The 14,342-nt window shown below is 39.7% G+C and overlaps 1 protein-coding gene across 3 annotated transcripts in view; it reads left to right on the plus strand.

Annotated features, from left to right (window-relative positions):
* Window positions 1–14,071: 14,071 nt before the first annotated feature.
* CAD (carbamoyl-phosphate synthetase 2, aspartate transcarbamylase, and dihydroorotase) overlaps window positions 14,072–14,342 on the plus strand; it is a 55,855-nt gene continuing 55,584 nt past the window's right edge. For all 3 annotated transcript variants that reach the window (XM_075269357.1, XM_075269358.1, XM_075269359.1), the window contains exon 1: window positions 14,072–14,212. In XM_075269357.1, the coding sequence (XP_075125458.1) occupies window positions 14,122–14,212 (91 nt within the window). In that variant the 5' untranslated portion in view covers window positions 14,072–14,121. The remainder of the gene's footprint in view (window positions 14,213–14,342) is intronic.

Below are 14,342 nucleotides of genomic sequence, written 5' to 3' on the forward strand. Positions count from 1 at the left end.
TTCTCCACTCACCTGTCCATGCTTGCCCGGTGGCACGCCTCCCTCTCACATATGCAGGTAACAGCTGTGATAGGATGGTCTTTGTGCATTTACAGGGCCTCGGGCTAGAAAGCTTCATGTTGGTATAGCAGGCGTTTCCTCTCATCCTGTGCAGCAGTATGGAATATAAACAGAAGCTGCAGTTTTAGGCAATACGGTTAAACAACGATTTGCACAACCAAAGATTGCCAGGCTTCACTAATGTAAGTAAATGCAGTCACATTGTGGGCCATGACCATGACTTCTAATCACAAAAAGTGGAACAATCCTTGACTTGAAGTTGGGGTTGCAATGTAATTCTGTGTGTTCATGAGTCACGAAGAGAGTCACGGCCAAAATCACTGCGTAACCCTAGATTTACACAGAAATCCCTATCATATTAACTTATCCTCTTCACGACCGAGCCAATTTTCATTTTTGCTTTTCTATTGTTTCCTCCCCCCCATTCCAAAAGCCATCGTTTCATTTTTCAGTCCACAGAGTAAACATGAGGGCTTATTATTTGTGGGACTAATTGTACTTCGTAATGACACCATTCAATATCCTGTACAATGTACTGGGAAGCTGGAAGACAAATCTGAATGAGGTGGAACTGGAAAAAAAATGCATTTGCACCAATTTCTTTTGGGTTAAATTTTCACGGCAAAAAAAAAAAAGACATGAAGATGAACAAATAAAAGTCAGACCTTGCTTTTTGCTTCAACAGATTTTTTTTTCATACATAAACCTCATGACATAGCAGGAACAGAAACGACAGTTCCCTTAACTTAATATTTTGTCGCACTACCTTTTGAGGCAATCGCTGCGATCAGACGATTGCTGTAACTGTCAATGAGACTTCTGCCCCTCTCATCAGGGATTTTGGGCCCCTCCTCTGCTCGGGTGTAAAGGGGCCGTCTCTAGACGACATGTTTCAGCTCCTTCCAATAGGATTTAGGTGCGGGCCCATAAAAGCCACTTCAGAATAGTCCAATGTTCTCCTCTTCGTCATTCTTGGGGAGGGGTTTAGTTGTGTGTTTTAGGTCATTATCCTGTTGCAAGACCCAAGCCCTTCGACTGAGACCAAGCTTTCTGACACCGGGCAGCACATTCCTCTCTAGAGTCCCTTGATAGTCTTAAGATTTCATTGTACCCTGCACAGATTCAAGACCCCCTGTGCCAGATGCAGCAAAGCAGCCCCAGAACCTAACAGAGCTTCCTCCAGGTTTCACAGTACGGACAGGGTTCTTTTCAAGATAGGCTTCATTTTTCCATCTGTGAACATAGAGCTGATGTGCCTTACCAAAAAGTTTGATTTCTGTCTCATTTGTTCATAGGGCATTCTCCCAAAAACTTTGTGGCTTGTCAACATGTAGTTTGGCAAATTCTAGTCTGACTTTTTTATAATTTGTTTTCAACAATGGTGTCCTCCTTGGTCGTCTCCCATGTAGTCCACTTTGGTTCAAACAAGGAGGGACGGTGCGATCTGACACTGATGTTCCTTGTGCTTGAAGTTTACCTTTAAACTCTTTAGAAGTTTTTCTGAGCTCTTTGTTACCATTTGTATTATCCATCTCTTTGATTTGTCATCAATTTTCCTCCTGCAGCCACATCCAGGGAAGTCGGCTACAGTCCCAGGGATCTTACATCTCTGAATAACATGTGCGACTGTAGTTACAGGAACATCGAGCTGCTTGGAGATGTCTTATAACCTTTAACAGGCTTGTCTATAATTCTCTTTCTAAGCTCCTGAGACAACTCTTTCCTTTGCTTACTCTGGTCCATGTTGAGTGTGGTCCACACCATGTCCCCAAACAGCACAGTGAGTATCTGTACCCTCTATACAGGCCACCAAACAGCACAGCGAGTATCTGTACTCTATATACAGGTCCCCAAACAGCACAGGGAGTATCTGTATCCTATATACAGTATATACAGGCCATTGAATGATTACAAGTTTGGAGACACCTGTGATGCTAATTAGTGGACACACCGAGATGTAACATCTCCCTTTGGTCACATTACTTTCAGGGGTCCCATCATTTCTGAACAGGCCTGTGTCATGAGTTTTATTTTTTAAATCTGTTGAAGTGAAAAGCAAAGTCTGACTTTCATTTGCTAATTTATATAGAATTTTAATTTTTTATTACTTTTGTCAGAGTCCAGTTATTTTTGTGACCATTGTGGGTTTTTCTTTCATTAAATGAGGGGTAACAACAATTTTGGCTGTGTGTGTGTGTGTATATATATTATACACACATATATACTGTAGTTACCTGTATTCTGCAGGTCAGGATGATCACAGCGAGATATATATATATATATATATATATATATATATATATATATATTTACCGTTATTCGGTGGGTCAGTACGATCACAACAATACCAGATTTATTGAGTATTTGCAAAATAGAAAATTATGTTTGTGTCGCCATCTTGTGACCTCTGTAACTTTTTCATATTTACAAGTATGAAGCTGGGTGCTGGTCTTTTTATGTGGCACAAGATGGCGGTTTTATTGATAACATTTTGGGGAATTTCTGATGGTTTTATCTCTTTTTATTCCATATTTTAGGAGGCAAAGTATTGAAAAAACAGCCATTTGGCCACTTACATTTTTTTCCCCGGTACACCGTTCACCATATGGGATAATTTTTTTTATATATATTTTAATAGTTCTAACATTTTTGAGTATGCTCACATGGAGAAATTTGCTGAAGATTTGCCCCCGAATCTGGGGCAGATTCTTCCTGGAATCTGCCTCCCGAGGCAGAGATTGCAGCGGGATGCAGAAAAATGAAGCGTCCTGCTCGATCTTGCCGCGGATTTCACAGCTGATTCAGAGTCCGTGTCTTGAGGTTCCCTACTGATTAGGCCCATTTATCTGCCAATGCACGGCATCACGCATCCCATCGCAGCTAAAGAACGGACGAAAATGTCGGTGGATGAGAATCAAGAGGATTCCTTTCCATTTTCCACCGTGTGGACATACCCTTTGAGCGCAGGGATTCCTAAAGTATTTATGTTTTTTATTGTTTATTCATTTTTACATGTGATCTAGGTAAGGAGGGGGAATGTAAATTTTTAGATTTTTTTTTTAACTTTCAGAATCCTTAGGGACATTGAACCCTTGGGGGTCTGATCGCCTATGCAGTACACTACAATATTAATGTATTGCAGTGTATAGTAAAATTCATTGACTTCTATTACATGCTGCAAGCTATAGTAAGAAGCTTTGGAGGGAAGCGTTTAATAATGGTGACGCCCATGGCATCTGGGCACCTTAGATGATGGAAATGCGTTTTGCTGAGCCATCTGAAGTGTTAACAGCTGGAAAGGTGCGAAGGTCGCCCTTTAGACAGTATGTCACTGCCATGGCATAACCCATACATCACACTGCAGCTAGTGGGGCTACACCAAGGGATGTCCTCGGAGAAGTTCTCCCATGATGTAACCAACATTCAGCTCCTAAACAGGGAACCTGTAAAGAAAGCACATCATCAGAATATACACATGCCCCCTCCCCCCCTGCTCGTAAGGTGCACCCAGCGTTAACCTTATGACTAAGAAGTCTATTTAGGAGTATAGGAGTCAGAACGAGGCTCTAATAATCCTGCAATGTGAGTCTGAGCCGCTGTTCATACAGGAAACGCCCTGGGCAGGATTATTATTGAAAATGTGCCAGAAATCTACAACTAAACTGACATACACTTACTCACGAAAAAACATCCCACACCACGAAAGAGTGAAGTGACTGAACCTTTGGTAATGATGAGCTATACAAGTGATCACAATATTACAGCCAAAGGAGAAAGTTGTTGGAGACATCTCCGGAATCCGCCCTTTTCTATCCTCATTGTCCCTCTGAATCTCCCATCTTCACTATTACAATTCTCTTCTTATTGTTCTTCCTCTTACTAATCTCTCCCTCTTCCATCTGTCCTGAATGCGGCCCCCAGACTCATCTTCCTGTCACTCTGGTACATGTCTACCTTGTGTCAGTCAATGCACTGGTTCTCCATCCACCACAGAATACCATATAACATTATCAAACTCCCCCATAAATCCCCCCCATAGCGCTGACCTCCATACATCTCCTCCCTCTTCACTGTCTACCGCCCTAACCGTCCTCTCTGTTCTGCAATGACCTTAGGCTTATATCCTGTTTTATCCGAACATCCCACTCCTGTCTCCAAGACTTTTCTCAAGTTGCACCGGTGCTCTGGAATGTTCTACCCCAGAAAGTATTATGTATTAATAGATGGCCAGACCATTGTACCAAGCAAGCCCTCAGACCTCTTGTGTATCCGTATCTCCTCATAGATTGTAAGCTCTTGTGAGCAAGGCCTTCACATCTTTTGTATAATACCTTAAAAGGGTTGTTCAGAAAATATAATTTTCTACCTGGAGGCCACAGATGGTGAAAAATAAAACCCATACTCAGCTGTCCCGAAAGCTCTGGTGTCTTCAACTGATCTCTGGACCTGCGGCACCGTAGTGCTGAAGATCTCACCACACATGACCACTAACCAGTAGCCTAAGGAAAGGATATCTCAGATGATGTATGTGAGTGACTTCTCACCAAGAAGTACATTACCCAAAAGTAGCCTCTGAGACCAATTTTTATAGGGTAATGAAAGAAGCACTCTTCCACCCTCTTGTGGCAAAGCCCTAGTATCAGACCAAACCTGTAATTATTTACATATCTTCCTGATAAAAGCATGCTGAGTTTTGCAGCAAGCTGACATTTCAGTCTGTGGGCGGGGTTTCTGTCACTACCAAGCTGTGACTTCTACTGGGTGACAGTATTATAGGGGGAAGCTGTCGATAACACTGTTATGAGGGATCTATAGGTTATATACTGTTATGGGGGAATCTATATATGACGCACTGTTATGGGGGACTTGCAGGAGGACGCGGCTTCACACGGGCATATTTCAATTTTTGTTTGTGTAGTGGCCCTATAAAAATTGTATGTCTCCGAAATAAAAGCGTAGTCACCAGCTGCAACCATGATGAAGATAGAATTTCCATGGTAGAGTAAAATTTAACTTTTATTTCAATCCAAAGTATAAAAAAAGTTACATAGTAACTATTGAGGTTAATGCCAATATGTTAAAGTGACTCTTTTCGGGAACGCCATGTCCCTTCCTCTTCCTAGAATTGCCCAGTTTTGCACTTGTGTATTTTGTATGTCGTTTGTGTGTGTCTCTGCCCGCGACTTCGTCTGCGTTTTGTTGGCATCGATGATCCGCCTATTTTCAGCAAATTGCTGCCTTCGATGATTTGCCTGCATTTTGGAAGCTGTTAAGCTTTCCTGCTGCTGAACTTGTTCCTTGCGCCGTGTTTGTGATTGTTTCGGCATCTCAGCAGTTCACTGGCACACCATATAATGAGTGTGTTGTTGGTGTTGATGATCCGTCTGTTCCAGCGTTTTGGCAGTTCTTAGGCTGGCCTGCCACTGAACTAATTCCTTACGCTGTGCCCATGATTGTTCTAGCAACTCAGCAGCTCGCTGGGACACCATATAGTGAGTTTGTTGTTGGCGCCGATGTTTCCCCTCAGCTCCGCTTGAGTAGAACTCTGTGACTTCTGGCTTCCTTCATAGCTCATGTTGTTTTAAAATTTTGCAACAAATTAGATTTTCTTTTTCCCGGCATGTTTAAAAGTAGTAAACTGCCAATTTGGATTAAAGATGCTTTCCCATCCAGTGTGTCAGCACTGCTTGGAGCAGATCAGATAATATGCAAATGTGTGTAGAGAATCCACTGAGGATTAGCGTGTGATTACACAGAGAGATAACAGACCTGGCAGACCACAGGAGCAGTGTAATATAGTATGTGATCATAAATTCATAACAGTTGTGAAGCCATGTCATTTACTAGGATAAAAAGTAGCCAATGTTTTAATCAAGGTTACAATCTATGTGCCAAATTTCATTCAAATCCGTTCAGCTTTTGCGTGATTGAGAAACAAACATCCAAACTTTCATAGGATATTAGTAGGAGGATAGGATAGGATGTAAGGACAACACACTGTTATTGGGGGAATCTGAGGACGTCCTGGGTTGCATGGGGAAGAATGGAGTGAGTTCAGGAGGTCCCTAGGGGGTCTGATCATACAAGTAAAAGAAGAAAAAAAACAAAGTTTTTAAAAGTATAACAAAAAATAAAAAATGCAACAGTTCAAATCACCCCCCTTTCCCTAGATCAGATATAAAAGTAAATAAAGAAAAGTAAACACAAACACATTAGGTCTCCCCGCGCTCCAAAATGCCCAAACTAATATAATATTAAAATAATCCCATACTGTGAACGGCGTAGCGGCGAAAAAAAATTCTAAATAGCCAAATAGTGGTTTTTTTCAACACTTTGCCTCCTATAAAAAATTTAATAAAAGTGATCAAACCATCAGATCTTTCTCCAAATGGTATCAATAAAAACGTCATCTTGTCCCGCATAAAAACACGCCGCACCCAGCTCCATACATGTAAATATAAAAAGTTACAGGTGACACAAATTTTTTTTCTATTTTGCAAAGTTTTTCATTTTTTAAAAGGTATCAAAACATTACAAACACCATATAAATTTGGTATCGCCGTGTTCATACTGACACGCAGAATACAAGTAACGAATACGCTGTAAAAATTAAACCCATATGAAATTGGTGCAAATGCATTTTTTTCTCCAATTGCACCTCATTCTGAATTTTTTTCCAGCTTCCCAGTACATTGCACAGCATATTGAATGGGGCCATTACAAAGTACAATTTGTCCCGCAAACAATAAGCCCTCATGTGACCCTGTGAACTGAAAAATGTAAAAGTTAGAGCTCTTGAAATGTGCGAAGGGAAAAATTAAACTTCAAAACCGATAAATGGCTCGGTCCCCTCATCACCACAGACCACCAGAGATGCGTCTATTAACACCCTCATCACCAAAGATGTCTCTGTTGACCCCTTCATCACCACAGTCAGTAGACTAGCTTCTCTAGTCCCTAATCTTCTAAGTCAGGACACATCAGGCTAAATATTTTGCTTGCAGCGGCACCTGTAGGGCAGATGTTATATTACCAGTAGTATAGATGTGATATTACCTGTAGTATAGGTGTGATATTACCTGAAGTATAGATGTTATATTACCTGTAGTATAGGTGTGATATTACCTGTAGTATAGGTGTGATATTACCTGTAGTGTAGATGTGATATTACCTGTAGTATAGATGTGATATTACCTGTAGTATAGATGTGATATTACCTGTAGTATAGATGTGATATTACCTGTAGTATAGATGTGATATTACCTGTAGTATAGGTGTGATATTACCTGAAGTATAGATGTTATATTACCTGTAGTATAGGTGTGATATTACCTGTAGTATAGGTGTGATATTACCTGTAGTATAGGTGTGATATTACCTGTAGTGTAGATGTGATATTACCTGTAGTATAGATGTGATATTACCTGTAGTATAGATGTGATATTACCTGTAGTATAGATGTGATATTACCTGTAGTATAGATGTGATATTACCTGTAGTATAGATGTGATATTACCTGTAGTATAGATGTGATATTACCTGTAGTATAGATGTGATATTACCTGTAGTATAGATGTTATATTACCTGTAGTATAGGTGTGATATTACCTGTAGTATAGATGTGATATTACCTGTAGTATAGATGTGATATTACCTGTAGTATAGGTGTGATATTACCTGTAGTATAGGTGTGATATTACCTGTAGTATAGATGTGATATTACCTGTAGTATAGATGTGATATTACCTGTAGTATAGGTGTGATATTACCTGTAGTATAGGTGTGATATTACCTGTAGTATAGGTGTGATATTACCTGTAGTGTAGATGTGATATTACCTGTAGTATAGATGTGATATTACCTGTAGTATAGATGTGATATTACCTGTAGTATAGATGTGATATTACCTGTAGTATAGATGTGATATTACCTGTAGTATAGATGTGATATTACCTGTAGTATAGATGTGATATTACCTGTAGTATAGATGTGATATTACCTGTAGTATAGATGTTATATTACCTGTAGTATAGGTGTGATATTACCTGTAGTATAGGTGTGATATTACCTGTAGTATAGGTGTGATATTACCTGTAGTATAGATGAGATATTACCTGTAGTATAGATGTGATATTACCTGTAGTATAGATGTGATATTACCTGTAGTATAGATGTGATATTACCTGTAGTATAGATGTGATATTACCTGTAGTATAGGTGTGATATTACCTGTAGTATAGGTGTGATATTACCTGTAGTATAGATGTGATATTACCTGTAGTATAGATGTGATATTACCTGTAGTATAGATGTTATATTACCTGTAGTATAGGTGTGATATTACCTGTAGTATAGATGAGATATTACCTGTAGTATAGATGTGATATTACCTGTAGTATAGATGTGATATTACCTGTAGTATAGATGTGATATTACCTGTAGTATAGATGTGATATTACCTGTAGTATAGATGTGATATTACCTGTAGTATAGATGTGATATTACCTGTAGTATAGATGTGATATTACCTGTAGTATAGATGTGATATTACCTGTAGTATAGGTGTGATATTACCTGTAGTATAGGTGTGATATTACCTGTAGTGTAGATGTGATATTACCTGTAGTATACATGTGATATTACCTGTAGTATAGATGTGATATTACCTGTAGTATAGATGTGATATTACCTGTAGTATAGGTGTGATATTACCTGTAGTATAGGTGTGATATTACCTGTAGTATAGGTGTGATATTACCTGTAGTATAGGTGTGATATTACCTGTAGTATAGGTGTGATATTACCTGTAGTATAGATGTGATATTACCTGTAGTATAGATGTGATATTACCTGTAGTATAGATGTGATATTACCTGTAGTATAGGTGTGATATTACCTGTAGTATAGATGTGATATTACCTGTAGTATAGATGTGATATTACCTGTAGTATAGGTGTGATATTACCTGTAGTATAGGTGTGATATTACCTGTAGTATAGATGTGATATTACCTGTAGTATAGGTGTGATATTACCTGTAGTGTGATATTACCTGTAGTATAGGTGTGATATTACCTGTAGTATAGGTGTGATATTACCTGTAGTATAGGTGTGATATTACCTGTAGTATAGATGTGATATTACCTGTAGTATAGGTGTGATATTACCTGTAGTATAGGTGTGATATTACCTGTAGTGTAGATGTGATATTACCTGTAGTATAGGTGTGATATTACCTGTAGTGTAGATGTGATATTACCTGTAGTGTAGATGTGATATTACCTGTAGTATAGATGTGATATTACCTGTAGTATAGATGTGATATTACCTGTAGTATAGATGTGATATTACCAGTAGTATAGATGTGATATTACCTGTAGTATAGGTGTGATATTACCTGAAGTATAGATGTTATATTACCTGTAGTATAGGTGTGATATTACCTGTAGTATAGGTGTGATATTACCTGTAGTATAGGTGTGATATTACCTGTAGTGTAGATGTGATATTACCTGTAGTATAGATGTGATATTACCTGTAGTATAGATGTGATATTACCTGTAGTATAGATGTGATATTACCTGTAGTATAGATGTGATATTACCTGTAGTATAGATGTGATATTACCTGTAGTATAGATGTGATATTACCTGTAGTATAGATGTTATATTACCTGTAGTATAGGTGTGATATTACCTGTAGTATAGGTGTGATATTACCTGTAGTATAGATGAGATATTACCTGTAGTATAGATGTGATATTACCTGTAGTATAGATGTGATATTACCTGTAGTATAGATGTGATATTACCTGTAGTATAGATGTGATATTACCTGTAGTATAGGTGTGATATTACCTGTAGTATAGGTGTGATATTACCTGTAGTATAGATGTGATATTACCTGTAGTATAGATGTGATATTACCTGTAGTATAGATGTTATATTACCTGTAGTATAGGTGTGATATTACCTGTAGTATAGATGAGATATTACCTGTAGTATAGATGTGATATTACCTGTAGTATAGATGTGATATTACCTGTAGTATAGATGTGATATTACCTGTAGTATAGATGTGATATTACCTGTAGTATAGATGTGATATTACCTGTAGTATAGATGTGATATTACCTGTAGTATAGATGTGATATTACCTGTAGTATAGATGTGATATTACCTGTAGTATAGGTGTGATATTACCTGTAGTGTAGATGTGATATTACCTGTAGTATAGATGTGATATTACCTGTAGTATAGATGTGATATTACCTGTAGTATAGGTGTGATATTACCTGTAGTATAGGTGTGATATTACCTGTAGTGTAGATGTGATATTACCTGTAGTATACATGTGATATTACCTGTAGTATAGATGTGATATTACCTGTAGTATAGATGTGATATTACCTGTAGTATAGGTGTGATATTACCTGTAGTATAGGTGTGATATTACCTGTAGTATAGGTGTGATATTACCTGTAGTATAGGTGTGATATTACCTGTAGTATAGGTGTGATATTACCTGTAGTATAGATGTGATATTACCTGTAGTATAGATGTGATATTACCTGTAGTATAGATGTGATATTACCTGTAGTATAGGTGTGATATTACCTGTAGTATAGATGTGATATTACCTGTAGTATAGATGAGATATTACCTGTAGTATAGATGTGATATTACCTGTAGTATAGGTGTGATATTACCTGTAGTATAGGTGTGATATTACCTGTAGTATAGATGTGATATTACCTGTAGTATAGATGAGATATTACCTGTAGTATAGATGTGATATTACCTGTAGTATAGGTGTGATATTACCTGTAGTATAGATGTGATATTACCTGTAGTATAGGTGTGATATTACCTGTAGTATAGATGTGATATTACCTGTAGTATAGATGTGATATTACCTGTAGTATAGGTGTGATATTACCTGTAGTATAGATGTGATATTACCTGTAGTATAGATGAGATATTACCTGTAGTATAGATGAGATATTACCTGTAGTATAGATGTGATATTACCTGTAGTATAGGTGTGATATTACCTGTAGTATAGATGTGATATTACCTGTAGTATAGGTGTGATATTACCTGTAGTATAGGTGTGATATTACCTGTAGTATAGATGTGATATTACCTGTAGTATAGGTGTGATATTACCTGTAGTGTGATATTACCTGTAGTATAGGTGTGATATTACCTGTAGTATAGGTGTGATATTACCTGTAGTATAGATGTGATATTACCTGTAGTATAGGTGTGATATTACCTGTAGTGTGATATTACCTGTAGTATAGGTGTGATATTACCTGTAGTGTGATATTACCTGTAGTATAGGTGTGATATTACCTGTAGTATAGATGTGATATTACCTGTAGTATAGATGTGATATTACCTGTAGTATAGATGTGATATTACCTGTAGTATAGATGAGATATTACCTGTAGTATAGATGTGATATTACCTGTAGTATAGATGTGATATTACCTGTAGTATAGATGTGATATTACCTGTAGTATAGATGTGATATTACCTGTAGTATAGATGTGATATTACCTGTAGTATAGATGTGATATTACCTGTAGTATAGGTGTGATATTACCTGTAGTGTAGATGTGATATTACCTGTAGTATAGATGTGATATTACCTGTAGTATAGATGTGATATTACCTGTAGTATAGATGTGATATTACCTGTAGTGTGATATTACCTGTAGTATAGGTGTGATATTACCTGTAGTGTGATATTACCTGTAGTATAGGTGTGATATTACCTGTAGTATAGATGTGATATTACCTGTAGTATAGGTGTGATATTACCTGTAGTATAGATGTGATATTACCTGTAGTATAGGTGTGATATTACCTGTAGTATAGGTGTGATATTACCTGTAGTATAGATGTGATATTACCTGTAGTATAGATGTGATATTACCTGTAGTATAGATGTGATATTACCTGTAGTATAGGTGTGATATTACCTGTAGTATAGATGTGATATTACCTGTAGTATAGATGTGATATTACCTGTAGTGTGATATTACCTGTAGCAGCCTCCCATAGGAAACAATAGCAAAGGGGTGCACGATGTAGCGTGCACCAGTCTAATTAGCACATGAGTAAAAACGGACTTATTCAGAGACCACAGAGGCAATCTACATACTATAGGTAAGCGTGGAATAGACTTTCTACAGGCTACGCAAGGAAGGGATTAGTTAAAAATGCTTTTCCTAGTGATACAGTCCCTTTAAAGGGATTCTACCACTAAAACACTTTTTTTTCTAGTTACCACGTCGGAATAGCCTTTAAAAAGGCTATTCGTCTCTTACCTGTAGAAGTGCTCTCCGCCGTGCCGTTCGTTCAAAATACCGGTTTGTACCGGTATGCTAATGAGTTCTCTCGCAGCGATGGGGGCGACCCCATCGCAGGAGCAGCGATGGGGGCGTCCCTATTGCAGCTCGAAAACACACCGCAGCGCCGCCTCTCCGGTCGTGGGTGTCCTCCCCTTGCCTCTTCAGCGTCTGTCGGACGCCTGCGCAGTATGCTCTCTGTTCGGCGAAGATTGCCGAACGTACTGCGCATGCGCGAAAGTTCGGTGCCCGCACTATGGCTGGGATCGCAATTTCGCGCATGCGCAGTACGTTCGGCAATCTTCGTCGAACAGAGCATACTGCGCAGGCGTCCGACAGTACGCTGAAGAGGCAAAGGGAGGACACCGAAGACCAGAGAGGCGGCGCAGCGGTGAGTTTTCGAGCTGCAATGGGGACGCCCCCATCGCTGCTCCTGCGATGGGGTCGCCCCCATCGCTGCGAGAGAACTCATTAGCATACCGGTACAAACTGGTATTTTGAACGAACGGCGCGGCGGAGAGCACTTCTACAGGTAAGAGACGAATAGCCTTTTTAAAGGCTATTCCGACGTGGTAACTAGAAAAAAAAGTGTTTTAGTGGTAGAATCCCTTTAAAGGTTATATCCCCACCCCCGATGACCCCATATAAAATAAAAATTTGTGTAACGGAGAGGAAAAACTATTTTATAAAGTTTTTCAGTGACACTTTGTGTTATTAAATAATAATAATAATAATAAAGTGAAAACCAGACACAATTTCCCTCCTATTATGTTTATATTTTCCCGGATATAGAAAAAATTAAAACACATTTGAAAATAAAAAACATAAAAAGATTAGTTGGACTGAGACATACGAGGAAAATGTTACCGCCCTCAAAACCGCACATACAAAATAAACCGAAAATGCGTCTGGTCCAGGAGCACAAGTAGGCCGGTACTGAAGTGGTTAATATACCACGTGGTGAGGGCTGAGGTATTTGGGGAGGGGGTGACAGTGACCGTTATTATTAGGGTACTCCCTGTGGTGGGGTCACAGATAGAGAGTTGGTTCTTTACTACAGCTCACTTTACCTTCCTGACCTCCATGGGGCTCTTCTCCTCTGCCCGGGGCCCTCCTGTGTGGGCAGTAACATTACTTACGCAATAGAATATAGTTTCATAGTTCAGGGGCCACAGCTCTGTACCAGGGGCCACACACTGACACTGCTGACAGAGTTTCCCGCCTCTCCGTCGCAGCCAATCAGGGCTCAGCTTTCATCTGTACCCTGCGAGTCACACATGTACGCCGCGCTCTGACTGGCTGCGATGCTCGGCAGCTCCATTGGAGCCGACAAGCTGGAGGACGAGTCCATTATACGTTCAAGGGGGAGGGGGCGCCCAGAACATTCCGAAGCCCGCACATACCTGGGAAGCAGCTAAGCATCTTTCCGGATCTCATGCAGTCAGATCTATTTGTAGGCGTGTCCTTACCCCCATCTCTCCGCCCATACATTTCACCCCACCCACGTTGTCTTGTTTGGTCCCGTCTGAATATTGAATGAGCTGATACTCCCCGCCCTCACCGCTGGCTCCGCCCACTCAGGCCTTTAGTCTCCGGTAACCTGAGTCAGTATTTGGCATCTCGGGCCCCGCCCCTCCTGCTGGCTCCTCCCCTTGGAGAACACGTGTCCCTGTATCCGGCCTGCCTGGCTGAGTCGTAGCTCACATGGCGGTGCAGGCAGAGCTGATCCTCGAAGATGGAACCCGCCTCACCGGGCACATGTTCGGGGCCGAGGTGCCGGTGTCCGGGGAAGTGGGTGAGTGTGAGGAGGGGGAATATGAGGAGGGGGCGCAATTAGGAGAGACGGGGAACATAAGGAAGAGAAGACGGGGCTGAGAAAGATGGATTGTGGGGGGAGGGGTGGTTGTAGCAGGTGATATGACAAT

This window comes from Leptodactylus fuscus, chromosome 3 (assembly GCF_031893055.1).
Source record: "Leptodactylus fuscus isolate aLepFus1 chromosome 3, aLepFus1.hap2, whole genome shotgun sequence".
NCBI classification, from domain to species: Eukaryota; Metazoa; Chordata; class Amphibia; order Anura; family Leptodactylidae; genus Leptodactylus; species Leptodactylus fuscus.